The sequence below is a fragment of the Urocitellus parryii genome, unplaced genomic scaffold, assembly GCF_045843805.1.
Source record: "Urocitellus parryii isolate mUroPar1 unplaced genomic scaffold, mUroPar1.hap1 Scaffold_48, whole genome shotgun sequence".
Lineage (NCBI taxonomy): Eukaryota > Metazoa > Chordata > Mammalia > Rodentia > Sciuridae > Urocitellus > Urocitellus parryii.
In genome coordinates, this window is record NW_027554049.1 from 2,689,216 (window position 1) to 2,711,238 (window position 22,023).

Here is a 22,023-nt window from a genome sequence, read left to right on the forward strand (position 1 = left end):
TTGCTAAAGCCTGTTATTCTTTATTCCTGGCTTTCCTATACTGTTGGCCTGGAAGAAGGTACAAGGTTAGCCCAGCTGGAGAATGACTTGGTTTCTGGACATTTCCTCACACTAGGTTAGATTGTGTGGCCTCCTATGGAAAACTACTTGAGAACAACACAAGGTGTGATATATTTGAAACTTCTTTATGTGATACTAATCATCACTCACTATTACTGAGGTCTTCTATGTGCCAGGTGCTGGGCTAAGTGGCTTGCCGCAATGCTACTATCTTGGGTGAGGATCACAGCAGCCTTTAAAAGAGGCAAGCCCTGCCATTCCCATTTCATAACGGAGGGAAGCGAGGCTCCCAGAGGTGCAGTAACGGCCCAGGTAGCAAGGTAAAACCCCCTCACCTTGACTCACTGTGCTCTCCCTCTTTTGCCTGGGTAGTGCCCATTCATCTTTGGGAGATGTGTCCCCTCCCCTAGGCTGCCCTGGGAGCCTCAGACGCTGCACTGCGGTCACACACTGGAATCTCTGGGTTCAGTCTCAGTGCTTCTCAAGGCAAATCTGGCATACGTCACCAAGACTCGGGTCAGGTTCTTCAAACTATACCACTGGACTGACTCGCGGCTCCCAGAAAAGAGGAGATATCAGCAAGCACCACAAGTCACTGCAAGCCAAGAACTTTTATGACAGGTGTGTGTGTGTGTGTGTGTCCGTGTGTGTGTGTGTGTTTGTTGGTGCACACACACTTGCTTGTGAGGGGTGCTCAGGGCATGGGGGAAGGGGCTGTCTAACCAAGAAAAGAGTAGTTTGCTCAAGTTGTGGGGAGGCCTCTTCCTTAAGGAATGGGGGAAGCAGGTGGGGGGCTTGGCTGTGGGTGGGAACATGGCTAGCACTCTCCCCAGGGCATCCCCCAGCCCAGGCCCCTCCTACCCTGGCCCCCACCCTTGACTCCCACTCTCCCCAGGGCTGAGTATCTTCACGGGAAGCATGGGGTGGACATGGAAGTCCAGGGGCCACAAGAAGCACAAGATGAGCAGCTCCTTATCTGCCTGGATTTGAACCACAAGGAGGTGCTGACCCTGAGGCTCCTGAACAGAGGAAACAAACCTGCTACCCTCAGTCACCTCTTTCCTCTCTGCTGGACACCCCAGTTTGCCTTCTACTATGGTGACCAGAAGCTGCCCTGCCTGCTGGGCCCTGGTGAGTAGCTTTCCAAAGGAAAGAACTCTGGTAGGCAGGGCTTGTCCTTGCAGGGCTGAAGCTTTGGAGCACACGCTGTGGCTGTCCAGTGGTCTCCTCTCAGGATGGGTCCGGCTGCGGAGTGTTGGGGTCAGCATGTTGGTGGGAGGGTCTCTTCCTTCCCTCCCCCATCCCATTCACTCAGCCTTCTTCCTGCAGGTGAATGCTATGAGTTGCATGTGCAATGTAAGACCAGCTTTGTGAGCTACTTCCCAGCCACGGTGCTCTGGGAGCTGCTGGGACCTAGGGAGTTGGGTTCAGAAGGAGCTGGCACTTTCTACATTTCCCGTTTCTTTGCTGCCATCGCCCACAGCCCTCTGGCTGCACAATTGAAGCCCACGACTCCCCTCAAGCGCACCTGGATCACTGGAAACCCTGTGTTGACCAACCAGATAGAGGAAGGAGAAAGACCTGACTTGTAAGCCCTCCGTCCAGACCTGATGGGTCTTGGCATGTCCTTATCACAACAGTGTGGGCCCTTGGGAAAAGCCCAGACCTGGGAACCAGGGGCCCCTTTATTCCCTCCTCTGGGCTCAGAAAAATTTTTCTGCCTAGGAAGCAAATTGCAGGAGAGTAGCAGGAACAAGGACAGTATGAAAACATATTTTAAGAAGTGTTTTCACTGTGTAATGAATTATCAGGCAGCCCATTATAGACAGACACACCTCTCTCTTCTCTCTCTCTCTCTCTCTCTCTCTCTCTCTCTCTCTCTCTCTCTCTCTCTCTCATAGCATTGGGGATCAAAACCATGCATGCTAAGCCCATGTTCTACCCAGCCCCCTCTCTTCTGTTTTTAAATTAAAAAAATTGGTAGTACTGGGAATTGAAATCAGTAAAGTAACACTTTACCACTGAGTTAGAGTCCCAGTCCTTTTTATTTTGAGACAGGATCTTGCTACATTGTTGAGACTGGCCTTTAACTTTTGATCCTTCTGTCTCAGCCTCCTGAGGTGCTGGGATTATTGGCATGCACCACCGCACCCAGATCTCTCTCTTTTTTAAAACAACTTTACTGAAATAATTCACATATCATACAGGTCAGTGATTTTTTTTAGTATGTTCACAGATATGTGCAACCATTATTACAGTCAGTTTTAGAACATTTTATTATGCCAAAGAAGAGTGAACCAATACCCTTCAGCTACCACCCTTTTATCACTCACCCACCTGCTCAGTGCTTAGCAGCCACTCACTTTATCTCTGTCTCCATAAATTTCCCTATGCTGGACATGTCATGCAAATGGACTCATGTGTAAACATCTTTTCGACATAGTTAGCTAGTTACAAAATACTGTAGGACTTTCACAGTTAGATAATTGTTCACTTTTATTTAACAATATATAGGTACCAGTTGCAGTGGCACATGCCTATAATCCCAGTGACTTAGGAGGCTGAGGCAGAAGAATTACAAGTTTGAAGCCAGTCTCAGCAACTTTGTGAGGCCCTACGCAACTTACTGAGACCCTGTCTCAAAACCAAAATTAAAAAGGGCTGGCTGGGGATGTGGCTGAGTGGTAAAGTGTCCCTGGGTTCAATTTCTGGTACCCCAAAACAAAAACTATATATATATAAATTAACCTGGAAGCCTGAATACCCCCCAAAATTAACATTGGCTGTCTCAGGATGGTAAAAATGTTATAATATTTTGCCAGATTCTTTTTTAATAATGAAAATGTATTATAAATAATATTTTTAAATATTCCAAGTATTGGGCTTTCCAAAATTGGTCCAGCCATGGACCGAGCAGCCACATGAGCTAGTGAGCTTCATGTCCTTGGGCAGAGGCTGCCGACCACCCTTTGGCAATGGCATCACAGGGGTCCTTGTGCATCCTCCACGGAGGGGCATTCCCAGAGTCTTGAAGGTCACAAGTTCAATGTTTATGACAGCTTTCCCCCCACTTCTGCAGTGCTAAAGGCTATGACTTGAAGCTAAGTATGGAACTGGAGACCTACTACCTACCCCCACGCCTCAGGCAGCTGCTCCCCATCCTTCTTCAGGGAACAAGTATCTTCACTGCCTCAAAGGAGATTGCTGAGATCAAGTAAGTACCTCCCCTCGGTACCCCACTCCCATCCTCTCTCCCTGCTGGCCCCTGCCTGTTGCTTTGGATGTCTGTCCAGCCTCCCAGGCTCTATTATTTCACCCTTGCTGAGCATGCCCACTTGCCAGGTGCTGTTCCAAATGGGCCTTGCCCATTATGGTGGGGAACAGTGAGCACTGATCATTTCTTTTATTTTATCTTGTACATTCCATATTCTGGTGAGTGCTTTGAAGAACTCAAGTAATGCTAAAGTAAAACCAAAGCAGGACAAGAGGATGAATTGGTGATGTTTTACAGAGAGCAGTCAGTCCTGACCTCTTTGAGGAGGTGACATTTGAACAGAGAATGACTTTTGAATGAGGTTAGGGTGTGAGTCATGGAAGGAAGATCTGGGGGAGAATGTTTCCGCCATAAGATCTACCGCGGATACTCAAGTCAGGTCTGAGGTTGGGTCAAGGACATCGGAGGAAGCAAGACTTGGGGCTCCCTTCTTCAAGGCCTCTGACCCAATCCATTTCTCTGTCCTTCTGGTCTTCTCTGATTCCTGGTGTGTTCCTAGTTGCAAATGGGAGAGGGTAGATGCTCCTGGTCATGGGGGTGCTTGACCTGTCCCTTTCCTGCCCTTCCCACTTCATCCCCCAACCATCACTGCCAGGGCCCACCTGGAGACAGCCCTGACATGGAGGAACTATGAGGTGAAACTCTGACTGCTGCTGCACCTGGAGGAGCTGCAGATGGAGCACGACATCCGGCACTATGACCTGGAATCGGTGCCCATGACCTGGGACTCCATGGACCAGAACCCCAGGCTGCTCACTCTGGAGGTTGGGGCTCAGATCAGGTGCATGGAGGGCAGACTCAAGTCAGCCAACCTCTATAGGCCATTCCTAAATACAGGGCAAACTAGAAGGATAAAATGGTTCCTGTCACAGAGGGGCCAGCAAGGGGTAAGGTGGGCATCCCTTGCCGAAAATGGTGTCAGAGCAGGACATTGGGGTTTTAATCTAGACTTTGCTACTACTAGCTGTGTGATCTTGGGCAAGATCCTTGCTTTCTCTGAGCCATAGGTTCCTTATCTAAAAAGCATAGAGCTGGACTGGATAATTCTTGGGCCCCTTTCTAGCACACAGATTTTGAATGTGTGTACCTTAGACCATAATTACCCATGAGAATGAATTTCTCCACACAAATGCAGGTGGTAAGAGAGAACAAGGATGATCAGGGCAAGATGACTACAGGAGATGAGTTTTAACAAGATTTTAAAGGCAGAGTAGAACGGAGCTGGTGAGAGGGCAGCTGAGTAGAGTGGGAAGCGGCTGCCAGGCCTTAAACTAGCACCCTGGAGTTCTGCACCTGTGAGCAGCTGGGGAAGGTTGTCTCCTTCCTCTCCCCACAACTCCTGTCTGGTGGGAGAGGAAGGGGGACAGGGAAAACGCAGCTCTCTGAGTCTTGGGTTAGAAGGCCAGAGCCTCAGTTTTCATCCCTCAGAGGTCTGGAGAGCCTGGGGGTTGGGTCCTTCAGTGACCATGCTTGGGACAGAAGTTGGTTAAGTTCACACCCTGTAGGTTCCTGGTGTGACCGAGAGCCACCCCTCAGTGCTGCGGGGGGACCACCTGTTTTCCCTTCTGTCCTCTGAGACACACCAGGAGGACTCCATCACCTACAAGGGCTTCATGCACAAGGTGGAACTGGACCGTGTCAAACTGAGCTTTTCCATGAGGTGGGTGTTGGGGAAACCCTTCTTCAGTCTTCTCCCTCAGGCCAGGGGAGACGAGAGGCTTTCTCCTAAGATGAGTGGATCCCAACCACAGGGCAGGGGCTTTTCTTCCAGGGAACTCTGAGCTACTCCAGCAGCTACCTCTCCTAGGGAGCTTTTATGGAAGTCTTGGAAAGAGGGAGTGGAGCAGATTGAGGTGGAGGGAGGTCCTGGCTTTTTACTGTCTGGCCCATCTAACTGGAGCTCCTCTACCTTTCTCCCTATCCAAACCCTCCTGAGCAAATTTGTGGATGGGCTGACTTTCAAGGTGAACTTCACCTTCAACCGCCAGCCCTTGTGGGTCCAGCATCGGGCCCTGGAACTGACAGGGCGCAGGCTGCTGTGGTCCATGCTTTTTCGTGTGGCCTCCCGTGGGGTCCCGCTGCTGCCCTCAGATGTGAAGCTCAAGTGAGACGGAGGGCAGGGGACTCCAGTGCTGGTTGGAGTGTGGGGCTTGAGGATGGAGTCCTAGAGGCCTCTGGGATTCTGGATAAGTTGAAGTTCGGATTCCTATCCTCCCTGCCAGGCTGTATGACCGGAGTCTGTAGTCAAACCCAGAGCATCTGCAGGCCTTAAAGCACATTGTTATGGACACCACACGTTCAGCCTCCTACATCATCTTTGGGCCTCCAGGCACTGGCAAGACTGTCACATTAGTGGAGGCCATTAAGCAGGTGAGGCTTGAGGATAAACCTAGGACCTATATCCTTGACTCCCCCAGATGGAGCTTTTTTCCCCAAATTCTGATTTCCTTCATCTCCCTGAAAGTTCTTGTTTCTCAGCAGCCATCAAAAGGAGGTGGGGAGGGCTGGGGCTGTAGCTCAGTGGCAGAGCACTTGCCTAGCATGGGTGAGGCACTGGGTTCAATCCTTAGCATCACATAAAAATAAACGGATAAAATAAAGGCATTCTGTCCATCTACAGCTACTTTTTTTTTTTAAAGTGGGGAGCTAGAGTCAGTGTGGCTGTTGAGCACTGTTGAGTAGGTTGGGCACTGTGTGGCTCTTGCAGTGACTTTTTTCATTTCAGTATTCATAGACTTGTGTGTTTTATTGCAGTTGTTGTCCCACGTCAAAGTGCTAATTGGACTAGCAGGGCTCCAGGATAGAACTTGTCTTTTATATCACTGCCTCCCTTGGCTGTGGGAGGCAGATGCTGCACTGCCCCAGTGTGAGTCACCAGAGTTTGGGAAACTGCTTCCCACACTCTACCTGTCCGCATCTCAGGTGGTGAAGCACTTGCCCAAAGCTCACATCCTAGCCTGAGCTCCGTCCAACTCGGGTGCTGACCTTCTCTGTCAGTGGCTCTGGGTCCACCTTCCCAGCTCCATCTGCTGCCTCCTGGCCCCCAGTAGGGAGATCTGCATGGTACCTGAGGACATTAAGGTAAGGGAAGTGCAGAGGGTCAAGGGATGGCAGATGTCTGGGAGACTCTAAGGGTAAACCAGAAAACTAGGGAGACTTGGTTACTCACCTTTGGGTGGGTGAGAACCCTCCCTGGGCCTCAGTTTTCTTGTCTATAAAGTGGCCCAGTGCCAAAGTGAGGGGGGACATGGGTAGAACCAAGCTGATGCCTCATGTTGCTTCACAATCCATAGCCCTACTGTAACAGGGATGCGAAAAATGGGGAGTATGAGTTTCCTGCCAAGAAGGAACTGCAGGAATACTGAGTCTTAATTACCACTCATCATCGCCAGCAGGTGGGGAGTGTGTGTGTAAATAAAAGTGTAGTGGGCTGGGAAGATGGGGAAGGGTTCTCAGTGGGTGAGTGAGGGACCAGATTGGATGAGCATTCAGGTTTGGTAGTTGGGTGCCTGGGGATGACCCTGCCTGGCCTGACACCTCCCAGGTTGGTATCAGCCCAGTTTCCCATCCATCTCTTCACACACATCTTCATTGATGATGCTGGCCACTGCATGGAACCTGAGAGTCTGGTGGCCATAGCAGGGGAGTGGCTCAGGGTGGGGTGCAGGTGTGCCACCCTGCATGGGGAGATCCCATCACGTACCTTTCTCCTCATTCCACCCTTGCCTTCTAGGACTGATGGAAGTTAAGGAAACAGGCAATCCAGGAGGGAACTGGTGCTGGCTGGAGACCCTCGACAGCTGGGACCTGTGCTGCAGTCCCCACTGACACAGAAGTATGGGCTGGGGTACTCGCTGCTGGAACGGCTGCTCACCTACAATGCCCTGTACAAGAAGGGCCCTGATGGCTACGACCAAGTTCATCACCTCAGTTCATAACCAAGCTACTATGAAACTACAGGTATGCCCACACCCTCATCTCCCTCCACTCCTAGCCCATGCCTCCGCACCCACTGCGCAGGAGGCTCTGGTCTGCATTCCTGGTGCTCTGCGCCTCTGTGATGCAGAAATGACTGTAGACTGGAAGGTCGGAGGCCTCCTTTAGCTAGTGGTTTCATTCTGGACTAGTGAGATTATCTAGATATGGGGTGGTCAGACACCAGGATGTGTCTGATGTCTGTCTCAGATGGCATTTCCAGGCAATCCAAGGAGAAATGAGAAAATGAATAGTTTTTCATAAAAATATTATCAAATTAGAGGGCTAGGCAGGGTTGTTTGTTTTGCAGTGGTGGGGATTGAACCCAGGCTCTCACACATGCTAGGCAAAAATTCTACCACTGAGTTACATAGCCAGCCCTGTTTTGTTTTGTTTTTTTTTAAGAGTCTCTTTGTTGCCCAGGCTGGCCTCAGCCAGTCTCCTTTCTCAGCCTCCTGAATAGCTAGCTGGACCTACAAGCACACAGAGCCACACCCTGTTTATATACTTCTTTTAGTGAATAAGTTTAGACATTAAAAATGCTTGGATGAGGGCTGGGGATGTGGCTCAAGCGGTAGCGCGCTTGCCTGGCATGCGTGCGGCCCGGGTTCGATCCTCAGCACCACATACCAACAAAGATGTTGTGTCCACCGAGAACTAGAAAATAAATATTAAAAAAAAATTCTCTCTCTCTCTCTCTCTCTCTCTCTCTCTCTCTCTCTCTCCTCTCTCACTCTCTCTTTAAAAAAAATGCTTGGATGAGTACCAATAGGACAGTTGCAGAAAGGAAATGTTATTGTGTTTTTACTACTTTTATTTTTGGATTTAACATATTATCTCAAATAAGGGTAATGGGAAGTGATACATTGTTTTCATACTGACCTTCCTTGGCAAAATTGAAAGCTGAGTCCCTAATTTCTTAGTTTTTTTTTTCTTTCTTTTTTTTTTTTTTGAGGGATGGGGTGTGCCAGGGATTGAACTGGGCACATGACCACTAAGCCACATCTCCAGGCCTATTTTGTATTTTTTAGAGACAGGGTCTTACTGGCTTTGAACTGGTCATCCTCCTGCCTCTGCCTCCAAAGCCACTGGGATTACAGGCATGCACCACCATACCTGGTAAATCTTAGTTTTTAAAAGTAATTTGAAAAAATAATAATAATTTCGCTGGTCACTGGATCCCTATGGACCCACAAGTTCTGCTTTATGTGGTGTGAAATGCCTGGCAGGAGAACTTGCAGGTGAATGTGTCCTGCTATGCAGGAAGCAGAAAGCAAGACGCTCGTGTGTGGGCCTAAAGCCTGTCCCCTCAGGGGACAAAAGTAATCCAGGCCTTGGTCTAGCTCTCCCTCCCTCCTGCCTCTCAGGTCCCATTCCACCATCCTGGACATTCCCAACCAACTCTACTACGATGGAGAGCTGCAGGCCTGTGCAGATGTGGTGGATAGAGAGTGCTTCTGCTACTAAGAGGGTCTGCCTCAACAGGTGAGGCTGGACAGAGCAGGACTCAGGCCCCCACCCCCATATCTTGATTGTTTACTGAAGGTAGGAAAAGGCTCGACTGGACACAAGGGGTCCCTCCAGTTGTCACCTTGGCCTAAGCTTCCTTATTGCTTGCAAGGGTTTTGGAGTGGGAGGGAAGGGAAGCAGGGAAGTCCAGCTGAGGGTTTCTTCTAACCCTGTGTCCAGGGATTTCCCATCATCTTTCATGGTGTGATGGGCAAAGATGAGCGTGAGTGCAATAGCCCATCCTTCTTCAACCCTGAAGAGGCTGCCATGGTGACCTCCTACCTGAAGCTGCTCCTGGCCCCTTCCTCTAAGAAGGGGAAATCCCGCCTGAGCCAACGAAGCATTGGAGTCATCTCACCATACTGGAAGCAGGTAAGGCCCTCAGTTCCCAGCAAGGATGGGTCCTCCCCCAGGTGATACCTCTCGAACAGCCCTGGCCTCTGCTGGCCCTATATCTCAGAAGAGTGCAGAGGTCAGCCGCCTCCTCCCTCTTTGCTCCCCAGCTCTCTGGCCTCCTTTCTGCCTGGTTCCTCTTGAATTGAGGTGACTGCATAAGAGAAAGATGCCTTTCCCTTCATTCCAGGTGGAAAAAATCCATTATTGCATCACCAAACTTGACAGGGAGCTTTGGAGACTGGATGACATAAAGGACTTGAAGGTGACACACTACTTCACATTCACTCTCACCTTCTTTGTACCCTTCTTTTTCCCAAATCAGAGACCTCAGCTCCTGTGCCACTGCTTCAGTCTGGCCCATGTCTCTGTCCCACCTCCACTGCCTTGGACAGAACTGGGTTTTTCCCCATCCTCTTGCTCCTCAAAGCTCCAGCTTATAGTTCTGGCATGGGATCAGGAAGCCTGCATGTTTAACAACTTCCCATGTCACTGTGATTGGGCAGTTTTGAGGTCTTTGCCCTAAGAATGAAGTCCAAATGCCACAGCCTACCCCCGCCTGTCATGTGATATTATCACCTCATCTCCACCCTCAGTAGCTTAACACTTGCTCTGAGATGGTGATTTGAAACTCTTAGTACAGAGAAAAATCACCTGGAGTGCTTTTAATACTGCCAGGGCCAATTAACACTGATATCTCTGGGCAGAGCCAGGGCACTAGTATTTTTTGCAGCTCCTCAGGTGCAAGCCTGAAACCTACTCTTTTGAGATTTGGAGACATCTGCCTTGGAAAATTCTGATCAGGAGGTCTGGGTTAGGGCCCAAGGTTCTATAGTCTTAACAAGTACTTGCTGATTATCTCCAGGAAAGTTTCAGAAACACTGTTTGTAGTTACTGTATACTTTGCAACACTGTTTGCTTTGTTCTGATGGCTTTACAGGCTCGATCCCAGAGTTAGCTTCACTCTTGAGGCTTGTGCTTCCAGAGAATGCCTCCTGTCCCCTGTAGCAGCACTCACCCACTGATCGACAATTGCCCAGTGTACCCTCCTTGCAGCTCAAGCGCCATGGGGCAGACGTTCCTTAAGTTCCCCTTGAACCCACCTATTCTCAAGCCCTGCCTCTATCTCTTCTAGGTGGGCTCTGTGGAAGAATTCCAAGGCCAAGAACGTAGCGTGGTCTTTATCTCTACTGTGTGAAGCAGAGATTTTTGCAGCTGGGTCTGCACTTTAACCTGGGTTTCCTTAAGAACCCCAAGGTTGGAGGGCTGGTGGGTGTGGCAGTAATTCTTCCTTCCTCTGGCCCTTCCTTCCCATGACCCCACCACTTCTTCCTTCCAGAGGTTAAACGTGGCTGTGACCTGGGCCAAAGCTTTGCTCATCATAGTGGGCAACCCCATTCTCTTGGGCCATGACCCTGACTGGAAAGCGTGAGCATTCCTGCCCTGTAATCCTTCATGGTGGCCACAAGCCCCAGCTTAGGCAGCTGTATCTTCATTACTACCTGCTTATGGCTCAATCCTCAGGATCAGTTAATCTTCATAAAACCTCCATCATATTTGTAAGTGAGCTGACATTTAGAGCTTGAGCAACCAAAGCTCAGATGTGGCAGGACCCAGGCCTGGCCTCCAGCCTATGCTGGTACTCCTCATCCAGGCCTGCACAGCTCTGTGTGCCAACACCTCTGTACCCCACAGATTCCTGGAGTTCTGTAAAGAAAACATAGGGTATACAGGGTGTCCTTTTCCTGCCAAACTGGACCTACAGAACGGACAGAACTTACTTCAAGATCTGAGCAAGCTCAGCCCCTCTACCTTAGGTATGGTTGGGCCAGGGTGGGCCAGGCAGGGGACAGTGGTGGAAGAGAAGGTAAAGAAGACAAAGCATACCTCCTTTCTTTCTAGGGCCCCATGGTCATGACTACCTCCCCAAGGAGTGGGAGAGTGAAGGGGGCCTGTCCCTGCAAGTGGAGCTCGAGTGGAGGAATGAGCTCTGAAGATACAGCTGCCTGCCTTCTCACACCAAGCGAAGCCTTAGCCCGCTGCACCCAACCCTGAACCAGAACCCAGCTGGGCTGCCCCTCTAAGGGACAGGAAGGCTGGGGGAGGGTGTTTACAACCAAGCCATTCCACCCTTCCACTCCTGGGGAGAATGACACATCAAGCTGCTTGTTAGCATTGTTATGGGGGAAGGGGAAGGAAGAAAAACTCTGAAAACAAAAAAATCTTGTTCTATGCAAAAGTTTCTTGATCGTGTCTCCTCATCTTGGCCCCAGCTTCCTGTATCCCCAAGCTGACCTGCAAGAGGGTGAGACTGTCACACCCTGTCCAGGGCCACATCTCTTCACAGCCTCCATGTCCAGGGGAGGAAACTCAGTGGGCAGGGAAGCCACCCACCGGTTTCTAAGTTTAGTCCAGGCTAGAGACCATGCCCATCACCCGCCTCCCAGGCTAAGCCAGGCATGACCTCATCTCTGCTCTAAGACTCCACACTTCCACTTCCTGCCTTTGCCAACAGGGAGCCAGTCTGGCAAGCAACTTGGAAATGAAGAGAGAGATGGGACTCTGGGCTTGTAGACAAGATAGGAACCAGACAAAGGAAACAGGAAGCTGCCACACACATGTTGGAACCTGTGGCCTTTATTCATGCCCCCACCAAGTGCAGTCAGAGACAAGGCCCCTGCCCCAAAGAGAAACCCCAATCCACCTACCCTAGAAATGCTCCTCTGAGCCAGAAGTATATAAAGTGCTAGTGTGTGACCATCCTCTGGGGAGGGCCAAAGGGAGCAAGAGCCCTACCCCTGGACCAAGGCAGCAGGGACAGGGACTGCTCAAGAAGGGCAGGCCACAGGCCCAGCTCCCAGAGGACAGGGAGGGAGGGCAGGCCTGCCACCACTCTGGGGGCTAGGGAAACGATGCAGTCCTGGGCATGAGGGAACTGTAAAAAGGAGCCTTCAGCATGGAGTCCTAAGGGTGGAGCTCAAGGGCAGGTGGGTGATCCCTAAGACCCTGTGAAGAAAGGTGGCATCAGGAGCCGTGGGGATCTCAGAGAATGGGACAGCCCCTCCGGCGCTTATTCTTGTGGACCTGGAGGCCAGCTCGAGTGGCCATCTCGAAAACCTCTGGCACTCCCTCATAGGTTTTGGTGGAGCACTCAAGGCACTGATATGATTTGCCATATCCCAGCCTTCCTCAGATCGGACGGGTTTCTGAGAAGACAGAAGATAAGGCAGAGGAAGCTGGTGGCTAGGTGCACCTCTCACCACATGACCTATAAGTATATTAACTATAACAAATACCTCCTCCAGCCTTGAGCCCACAAAGCATCCAGACCCCGGCTGCCCAAGGCAGGGATCTAAACCTCATATTTACATTCAAAGTTGTCCCCAGACTAGCCCCTCCTCTCCCACCAAATCGCAGACCCTATGGTCCACATATGTTTTGCCTAAATGTGTGTCGGCTACCTCCTTAATGACCTACCTTCTCCATCATCCCTCCAACCCATCCTGTGCCTGCTGTTTCCAGTTTAAAACCTTGCCTTATATAATTATCCTCTCAAGATAGTCTCTATTCCATACCCTGGCAGCTTCCTATAATAAACTCTTCCTCTGGTCAGTGGAACGCTTAGTGAGACCCTGAATAAGCCAGCTCCCTTGCCCTCTAAGCCTTTTTTCAGCCATTGATGATGCCCTTCCTCCCCAGGTACACTGATGGTGCAGTCTGCATACCCTAAGTGAAACATAAGCTGTCTCCCCGTGGACAAGGACTTCCTTATTCATCTTAGTAGCCCCAATTCCAAAGACAGAATAATAAACTGGAATAAATGAAAATGCCAAGTGACCTTGGACAAGTCACTTCATTCTATGATCATCTGATTTGATACTGAGGTTCCTTCAGATTCTTAGCAGGGCACACACATGGGAGAGGAGGAGGTAGATATCACTATGACTGCTTAACACAGGACAGTTGGCTGAAGAGAGAGCTCATTTCTGCCCCAGCCTGCAACCCCTCAGAGGGCACCTTCCTCCCCAGGGTTCCCCATCAGGCAGCCCCACCCACCTGCTTCATCTTGGCCAGCTCTCTCCTGGTATGCTCATCTTGCCCGAGTCCTTCTTATTCCCCACAAGGATGATGGGCATGTTGGGGCAGAAGTGCTTCACCTCCAGGGTCCACTTCTCAGGAATGTTTTCTGCACAGACATGTCCCAACAGGTACCTTGGTTTAAGCATGTGAGCACTGGTCTTCCTTCCCATAGCAGTCTGAGGCTGATGGTCTCCTTCATACCTCAAAACCCCATCCCTTGTAGCATATCCTCCCCCAAGCTCTTCCAAACACTGGAGATGCCACAACAAAGGAGCCAGCAGAGAATGTGTGGCCTTGGCTGTGGCCATCCCCACAGCCTCTGAAGATGGCTGACTCCAAAGCATCTCCACCCCCTCTCTCCAAAGTCCTCACCCAAGCTGTCAGGGCTGTCAATGGAGAAGCACATGAGGATGACATCTGTGTCCATATAGGAGAGGCGCTGCAGACATTCATAGTCTTCTTGCCCTGCTGTGTCACACAAAGCCAGTTCCACCTGACAAACGGGCAATGCATAGCTGACCCCAAGGGCCCCAACCTACTACCCAGAGATCCTCTCAAACCACTGGTCCTGCTGTGTGCAAGGCACCATATTAATCACAGTCATAACAAACTCAATTGAGTTTTTCTTTAAAGTTCTAAGATGTAAACTGGGTGTACTGGTGCATACCTATAAACCAGCTATGTGCGAGGCTGAGACAGAAGAATCGCCAAGTTCAAGGCCATCCTGGGGAACTTAACAAGATGCTGTATCAATTTGTTTAAAAAAGTAAAAAGGGCTGGGAATGTAGTTCAGTGGCAAAGTGCTGCTGGGTTCAACCCCTAGTAACCCCTCTCCCACAAAAATCACTAAAATGTGTTTGATTTTTGTGATCTCAAATGAATAGCTATCGTGAATACCACTTTAATTCTCACACTCCTTTAGGGTAAGTCATGCCATCATCACCATTTTGTGGTGGTGGGGAGTTTAAACCCAGAAGCAAAGGGACTTGGCCCTGATTACAAAGCGAGTATGTGGTAGAACCAGAGGATATATCCAGGTTTTCTTTGGGGTACTGGGGATTAACTCAGAGCCTCACACATGCTAGGCAAGTACTCTACCAATAAGCCACACTCCAGCCCTTTTTATTTTAGATAGGGTCTGGATAAGTTGCCCACACTGACCTCAAACTTGTGATCAATCTTCCTGCTTCAGTCTCCTGAGTAGCTGGCATGATGGGCATGTAACATCACACGTGAATATATCCAGGTTTTCTAAAAGTGCAGTTTCATTTCTCAAATTTTACTTGTTCCCACAGGAAAATAAAACAAAGATGTGAGAGAGTGGTAAGGAAGGACATACTACATGACCAGGAACAGGGTTCCAAGGCAGGATAGGAAAGGGCTCTTGGCCTTACCTGCTTGCTGTCCTCCTCAATGTCTGTAATATAGTTCTCAAATACAGTAGGGAAGCAGACTTCTGAAAACTGATCCTTGCTGAAGACAATGAGGAGGCAGGTCTTTCCTCAGGCACCATCCCCCACAATCACCAGCTTCTTTCTGATTGCAGCCATGGCTGGGGCTGGCAAACAAGAGGCAGTAGGGATTTGGGGGAAAAAAAAACTAGTAGTACAAAAACTGCTCTGTGACTGCCAAAACCTCTCCACAAACCTGGGCAAAGGAAGAGAAAACAGAAAAGGGGGCTTGCTTCGGCACATTCTTGCCAAGCACCAATCCTGTAAGAAACAGAGTTTAAGATTTTTAATTTCTGGGGCAGGGACAGGTCTTCTCCAATGGGTTAAAATATAGCAGTGGGAGGTGGAATAACCCACTTGGGAACCAGAAAATGACTTTCAAAGTTATACACTCAACTGAAGGGAAACAGTTCAGGGATGCCTCCAGAAAAGCCAGCCTTTATCTGCTTTGCATATTGGAGTCATGAGACAGATTTCATTTGTAACAAGATTTGATACATTTAAGGTTTAATAATTGCTAAGGTATAATCTAGAACAGATTGTGCCTTGGCTTGAGTCACGCTTGCCTAGTCAAAAATAAGGAGTCCCTCTACAAAACCAGATACTAGCAGAACCACTTACTGGGAGGCTGATAGGTAAGAGAAGGAATATTTATAAAGCCCCAAGGTACCCACTCTTTGTTGGGTATTTTGACAAAAATTATTTACCTCAGGTTCCAGTGGCTTGTTAGGTGAATGGTGCACTTCCCATTTTGACAACAAGGAAACTCTCTGAGGGTTAGATAATCAGAGTGTCAAGGACAGCACTCAAAGCAGGGCTCTATGCCTCCAGAGTCTCTGCCTTTCTACATGTCACCTCAGAGGTGGAAAGGAGAGCAGGAGGAGGAAACCCCAGACAGAGGACAGAGGCAGCAGCCAGCAGCTTCTCTGACCCACCCCACCCTGTCCCCAAACCCCGGGTCACACAAAGGAAGCTCAGTCCAGGCAGTACCCACAGGTCACATTAGGGCAGCCTGCCTTCCTCCCCTCTTCCTGCTGGGCCTGGCGGCAACACTAGGTTACTCAGCCCCCAGTAGGGGACAATGACTACACTGTAGGGAATCACACATCCACCACAGCAGAGGGACAGAATAATCCACTAGGGAATCACCTCCACCCACTCTGGAACAGCCCCTTCCTCCCTCTGTCCTGCTCACTTTTATGCCCTGCCCACCCCTCCCTGTGACTCAGGGCAAGGAGTCAGCTTCCCAGGGTTATCATGTGTCCCTCATCACCAACACACATGAAGGAGCAGTTCATCACACCTGCAGTTCGTCACACCTTCACAGCTCCCCTCACTTCCTCCTTCCCCAGGGAGGGGAGCCAAACTCCACCCAGCTAGATTCCCAGCCCTGCAGTCAGGGAGAAAGAGAGGGTGTGCTCTGGAGCTGAAATGAAATCTAGGCTGTTGGGAAGAGGGAGGGAGCTAGAGCCTGGGCTGGGAGGAGCCCCAAAAGAAATGACAAATGAGGACCAGTCCCTCCACCAACTAGGCAGGGAGCACAAGGTATGGTAGGTAACCTGGTCTCTGCCTCAAACCTAGGTTTTCCTCAGTCCCACATCCTGTCATGCTGGGCTGAGCTCTTCTAGTCCCTGCATTCCACCACCTCACATTATATAGCCTGGGTCTGCTTTTTAGGAAGCAGAATACTCCAGCCCCAGGCTGTTTCTCTTCAACAGTGGGATGCTAGGTGGCCCCTCCCTCTCCTCCACTTACACCTTCAGAAAACTGGGATGTGGAGGAAGAGGACATAAGTCACTGAGAATTTATCCAAACCACTCTCCGGATCACAAAGGGGCTCTTGCTGATACCCCAAATGACAGGGAAGATGTGCCCTGCCGACACATCCCTTCCAAACAGGGGTTCATTGAAGTCTACCCAGGTGACTGACACTAGGATTTCTTCCAACTCCCCCACCTACTCCCATTAGTTCAACTCATGCAACTGTGTAAACATGGGCTGGGGTAACTCCAACACAGGCAGTGCTGATAGAGAGCAATAACTACTGATCTACCAGTCACTTAGGCAAGAGTGCGCCACTGCCATCCCCTAGCAAGGCAACTGGCACCAGATGGTGGGAGGCAGAGGCCAGAACTTCAGGACAAGGACATGAATTAAGTGACCTGAAACCTCCAGCTCAGAAGACTTTCCCTCCAGGCTCTGGTTGGGCCAGAAGAGCAAGCAGCCCAGGCCAATCCAGGACACAAGGCCCAATGCCAAGATGGCATGAACAATAGTTCCCTGTGAGAGGAAACCCCAGAGGAACTGCCCCACTGACCCTAAAACGGGCAACCAAACCCCACGCAGAGACTGAAGTGGAGCTGGAATGGAGCCTGGAACTTCTGGTGCCTCCCCTGAGACAAGATATGTGGGATACCTAGCTCATTCTCTTGATTTTCCCGAAGATCCAGTGGGCCTCCTACCTGGCTCACTTCCCCTGAAGTTTGGGAAAGACTCACTCTTCAGTTGACACCTCTTCCTCAACTTTAAAGTCAGAACTGAGAGAACTCTTTGCCCCGGGCTCCCCAGCTGACATCCCTAAAATAAATCTTTAGCCTAGATGGGGAGTGTGGAGGGTAGATTCCTTCACAAACTCGCATGAATGAACACACGAACACACAAGGGCTGGATTCTTCCAGGTCTCCCCTACCCCATGCCCCAGGCAGTTTCCAAGGACTGTCGAGGGCAGCGTCCAACCTCCGCTGAGCAGTGGCAGCCGCCAAGGGTCACACCGCGCCCTTATTCCCGCCATTCCACCGTCGGGGCCTGGAAGAACTCCCAGCCCATCCCCAGCACCCCAGGCCAGGTCCGCGCTGGGCCGTCCAGCCTGGGGCTAGCCAGGGCGTCTGGGCTGGGTTCCCTTGCGGAGGGAGATCAAGGCCGCTCCCTTGTTTCACGGGGGAGGCTCGGAGAAACCCGGAGGGTAGGGAAAGGGCTCCTTTCGGGGCCTCAGCAGGAGAGAGCCCCTGCCAGGCCGCTCCTGGGGCCCCTCGCTGCAGTCCGGGGAGGAGCCCAGCAGGCCGGACCCCAGTGCAGCCCGGACGCTGCGTCCAAGGGGAGGGAACGGGCCAAAACCCCTCACTGGACCCGCCTGAGTTCTCGGCTAGTGGAGAGTAGGAAACTGTTCTCCCGGGAACTGGGACGCCCTTCTTCCCCTGCCAGGACCTCTGTACCTTCCGCTCCGTTGCCTCCAGTTGCGCGGCTGGTGCAGGAGGCTGAGACTGACCCTAGGGGCCGGGCCCTGCCCTCCTTCAGCCCTTGGCTCGGCTGGCCTCCGGCCCAGCCCCAGGCGGCCAAGGGTCGCCTCCGCTGCAGCGAGGATTGGGGGCGCCTGTCCCTGGCTGGGTGAGAGGCTGGAAGGAGAGTCGCTGTGAGCTGCCAGAACTGCAGAGGAGTGGGCGGTGACCGGAGCGGGTGGGACCCCGGAGGACTCGGCCTCTGCCCGGCCTTCCAGCCCCTAGGTGCAGATGGGCGTTGAGAAAGTTGAGAGGCTCTGGGGTGGCGTCAGGAAGGGCCGCTGCTGCCCTCCTGCGGCCAAACAGCACCCGCTCCTGCCCCACCAGGGCGCTCGCGGGAGGCAGGACTGGGAAACCTGGGTGCCCGCGTGGGCGATGGAGTGGGACGTGGTGTGTGCAGAAGACCACTCTCTGCCACTAGAATCCTTGCGGAGCAAGCATAGCCTGACTTCATCCCTAGTCTGAAGGCCCTCCAGAACCTTCTGGGACCTGCAGAACCAGACCACCGTTCTGCCTCGTATTCCCTTCCATCCATTGCCTGGAATTTCCCTGAGACCAATTCCTACCTACTTCTCCAAGGTTACTCTTGGAAGTGCTTCTGGATCCCCAACCAGGAATACAGTTCCCACTCCTATTGTATTACTGTGCCGTTAGCGACACTAGCCCCTTCTGATGTGTTACATACCGTATTTCCCTACATGTAGATCTTCCTTGTAAAAATGATTGAGGAGGTGGACAAAGAAGGAGGAAATCTATCAACATTTTATTGACTTGTATATTCTAGGAACTACATAACTCAACCTTTTAAATACTTGTCACAATCCTTTCGGGGGAAGTATACCCATCTTCTTTTGCCTGTAAGGAAACTGAGATTTGAAGACACAGCTTAGCAAATGTTTGAGATTTCTGATAGCAAGAATTCGTACAGTCAGTCCTGTGTGACTACAATGCTGGTGCTGTCTTCTGATGACTACCGTGCTCCTCCAGTCTTCCCCTCCCCTTGTCTACCACAGTGTGTGTCCCATGATCGGTTTTCAAGAAATATTTGCCGAATAGATGCATGTTAGAAGTCTTACAGACTTTAAAGATCTAAGTACAGCCAACACATTTGGTAAATGAGCAAACTGAGTTCAAGAGCAGTTTGGTCCCCAGGCCTCTTAATCCACTCAGTAGTTCACTCAGTATGAAGTGAGAGTTATGTGCTGAAGATTGATTTATGCCTTCAAATAATTTGTAGTCTAAATGAGGAATACAAACTATCTCAAGATATCTAACGCTTATGGAACCTGACTCTATATACATTAACTATTTCAGTCCTCACAATAACCTGATGGCCTAGTAGTGTTATCTCCTGATCTCCTAGTAGTGTTAGCTCTGAGGGAAGTGTTACCAGCCAGTTATGTTCTGGTCCCAGTAGAGCATCCTCTGCCCCAACTCCTTGGGCTGAGCTCTGCAGGGGAACTCAAGATGGGTGAATTCACCACCTAGCAGCTCTGGTTTCAGGAAGCCCTGGGGTTGAGAATGGCCAGACAGAGCAAAGGGCCAGGGGATGTTACACTCACAGCGTACCCTAGTACAATATATAGATAATGTTAATTTTTTTCTTCTTTTGAAGTAATGGGGATTAAACTGAGGGGTACTTTACCACTGAGCTACATCCCCAGCCCTTTTTAATTTTTATTCTGAGACAGGGTCTTGCTAATTTTTTGAGGCTGTCATTGAACTTATGCTCTTCCTGCCTCAGGCTCCCGAGTTGCGGGAATCACAGGTGTGCCACACTGTATCTGGCTAGATGATATTTATTATAGCAGACCTTTAAGTAAAGGTCCACAAGCTACACCCTATTCTGATACACACATTAACTCAGTTACTCTTCAAAACAACCCATGGGGCAGGAACTATTACTGCACAGAGAGGTTAAGGAATTGTCAAAGGTCACATAATTAGCAGAGAACAACAAATCAGGATTCAGTATCCAGGCAGTCCAGTTCCAGAGCCCAGGGGCCTTTTCTGTTCCCTCCCCTCACCTCTGATTTTACTTCCTTCCTCAGCTGGGGCCACAGTGGGTGCTGCAAACCATCTCAGGCTCCTTCCTTTAGCATTATCCCCTGGGCTCAGCCCTGCATTCAAGAGCCCACACAGCTTCCCAAGAAGCTCCCAGTAGGGATTGTTCTGTGTTTGGTGGTAGTGGTGGTGGTGGTGGTGGTGTGTGTGTGTGTGTGTGTGTGTGAGAGAGAGAGAGAGAGAGACAGAGACAGAGAGAGGGTAGGGTTGGGGGGATGTTCTCAGGGACAAGAGTGCAGAGAGGCACAAGAGCCAGTAAACGATGTGGGTAGGAAGTTTGGTTTCTACTTACAAGCAGCTGAAGATGCTGGCGCTCGGTCTCCGGGGTAAACTCCGGGAACATTGGAATGATTTCACCATTCCGGACAATGATGGCCCTGCCCAGAGACAGAAAAGGCCTGGCTCTCCTCAGCCCCCTTCATGGATAATTCCAGAGGGACCAGGCCTTCTGCTTAGGATTCCTTAACCAGGACTCCATCTTTCCTCTCCTTGTGGATATATCAGGCCTTTCTTTATATCTATGGTCCTCCAAGCTCCTTCAATCTTTGGGGTTTCTTTAAATATTTTATTTTTTAAAGTACTGGGGATTGAACCCAGGGCAGCTTTACCACTGAGCTATATCCCCAGCTGTTTTGATTTTATTTTGAGACCCAATTTATTATAGGGTCTCACTAAATTTCTGAGGTTGATCTTGAGCTTGTGATCCTCCTGCCTCAGCCTCTTGAGTTTCTGGGATTACAGGCATGTGCCACCATGCCAAGTCCAATATTTGACTTTGAACCCCACCACCTCACTCTTCTATCCCCCCATCCTAGAGAGTATGGCCCCTTGTAGCCACTTTTAAAGCCCTTCTCCTTCATACCTGATGTCACCTGCATTGGCCACATACACCTTGCCTAGCAGGTACACCACAACCAGTGCACAGCAGCCCCCTTCTACTTGGTGGCCAAGACACTCCTGCTCCCGAGCCATCTGCTCACCTGCCAAGTAAGGAAGGGTCAAGAGTGAGGAGAGTAAAAGAAGAGTTTGCAGACACCGAGTCGCCCTCCCCACTCCCATCTGCAGAAATTATCTGGCACAGCCAAACCACAACTGGAAAAATAGTGAAACACATGGGGGTAACTATCCCTTCTGCCTCCCCTCAGAACCAAACTCTGCTCTGGCTCTCAATAGTGTTGTGGGTTCTCAGGGTCTGTCCCTGAGGCCACCTGACTCTCACACAGAGTGTCTGCCTAGCCAGCCTTTGTCCTAGGCCACCCACTCACCATGAGCTGGAAGGCATTCTCAATGGCCCCTACTACCAGGCTTTCATGGGTCACTTCCTTCTGTGAAGACCAGCAGGACTGAGGACCAATCAAGTGAGTAGAATCAGAGGAACCTGGGGTCCCTGAGGTGCATGGGAGGCAGAGGGGAGGTGGTGAGTGGTCTTGAAGTGTTTCTACTAGGTCCTTTAGTTGCTCCCGGATGTGGCGATGCAGGAGCCATGAGGCCATTTTGGCAGCTCCACCACTGCCATGTCCATCAAACAGGCCCCAATAATAGAAGCAGAGTCCCTGGTGGGGGAAAAGTTGAAGGTGAATAAATCTGTGTGTGTGTGTGTATGTGTGTGTATGTGTGAGTGTGTGTGTGTGTGTATAGTATAGTATAGGGAAAAGAACAAGACTGTAGGCATCCAATAAATATTAGAGAGGTTGACATTACAGGCAAATTAGATTTATTCACTTATTCACCCAGGGCACACTATGTGTCAAAAGAAAGGAGACCCTCAAAAAAGCCAAATTCTGAGGATAAAAGATGCAAAAATCAGCATCAGTAATTAATTAAATTATCCATAATACACGAACATCTACATTTGAAGTAGAAAAGTAAACATTCATCTGACATGGCAGGAATCAATGCCACATAAGGGTTCTGTGGCAAACACAGAAAGCTAGTGAGTTAG

At 50.3% G+C, this 22,023-nt stretch overlaps 1 protein-coding gene and 2 pseudogenes across 1 annotated transcript in view; 1 reads left to right on the forward strand and 2 right to left on the reverse strand.

Annotated features, from left to right (window-relative positions):
* Positions 1-261: 261 nt before the first annotated feature.
* On the forward strand, positions 262-11,205 carry LOC144252567 (helicase MOV-10-like; annotated as a pseudogene).
* Positions 11,206-12,253: 1,048 nt separating this feature from the next.
* On the reverse strand, positions 12,254-14,907 carry LOC144252602 (rho-related GTP-binding protein RhoC-like; annotated as a pseudogene).
* A 3,331-nt stretch (positions 14,908-18,238) lies between these two features.
* LOC144252568 (protein phosphatase 1J-like) overlaps positions 18,239-22,023 on the reverse strand; it is a 135,049-nt gene continuing 131,264 nt past the window's right edge. The window contains exons 4-8 of the mRNA XM_077794810.1: positions 21,343-21,634; positions 20,944-21,061; positions 20,374-20,458; positions 19,408-19,526; positions 18,239-18,506 (exon numbers count right to left, since the gene is read on the reverse strand). Of these exons, the coding sequence (XP_077650936.1) occupies positions 18,239-18,506; positions 19,408-19,526; positions 20,374-20,458; positions 20,944-21,061; positions 21,343-21,634 (882 nt within the window). The remainder of the gene's footprint in view (positions 18,507-19,407; positions 19,527-20,373; positions 20,459-20,943; positions 21,062-21,342; positions 21,635-22,023) is intronic.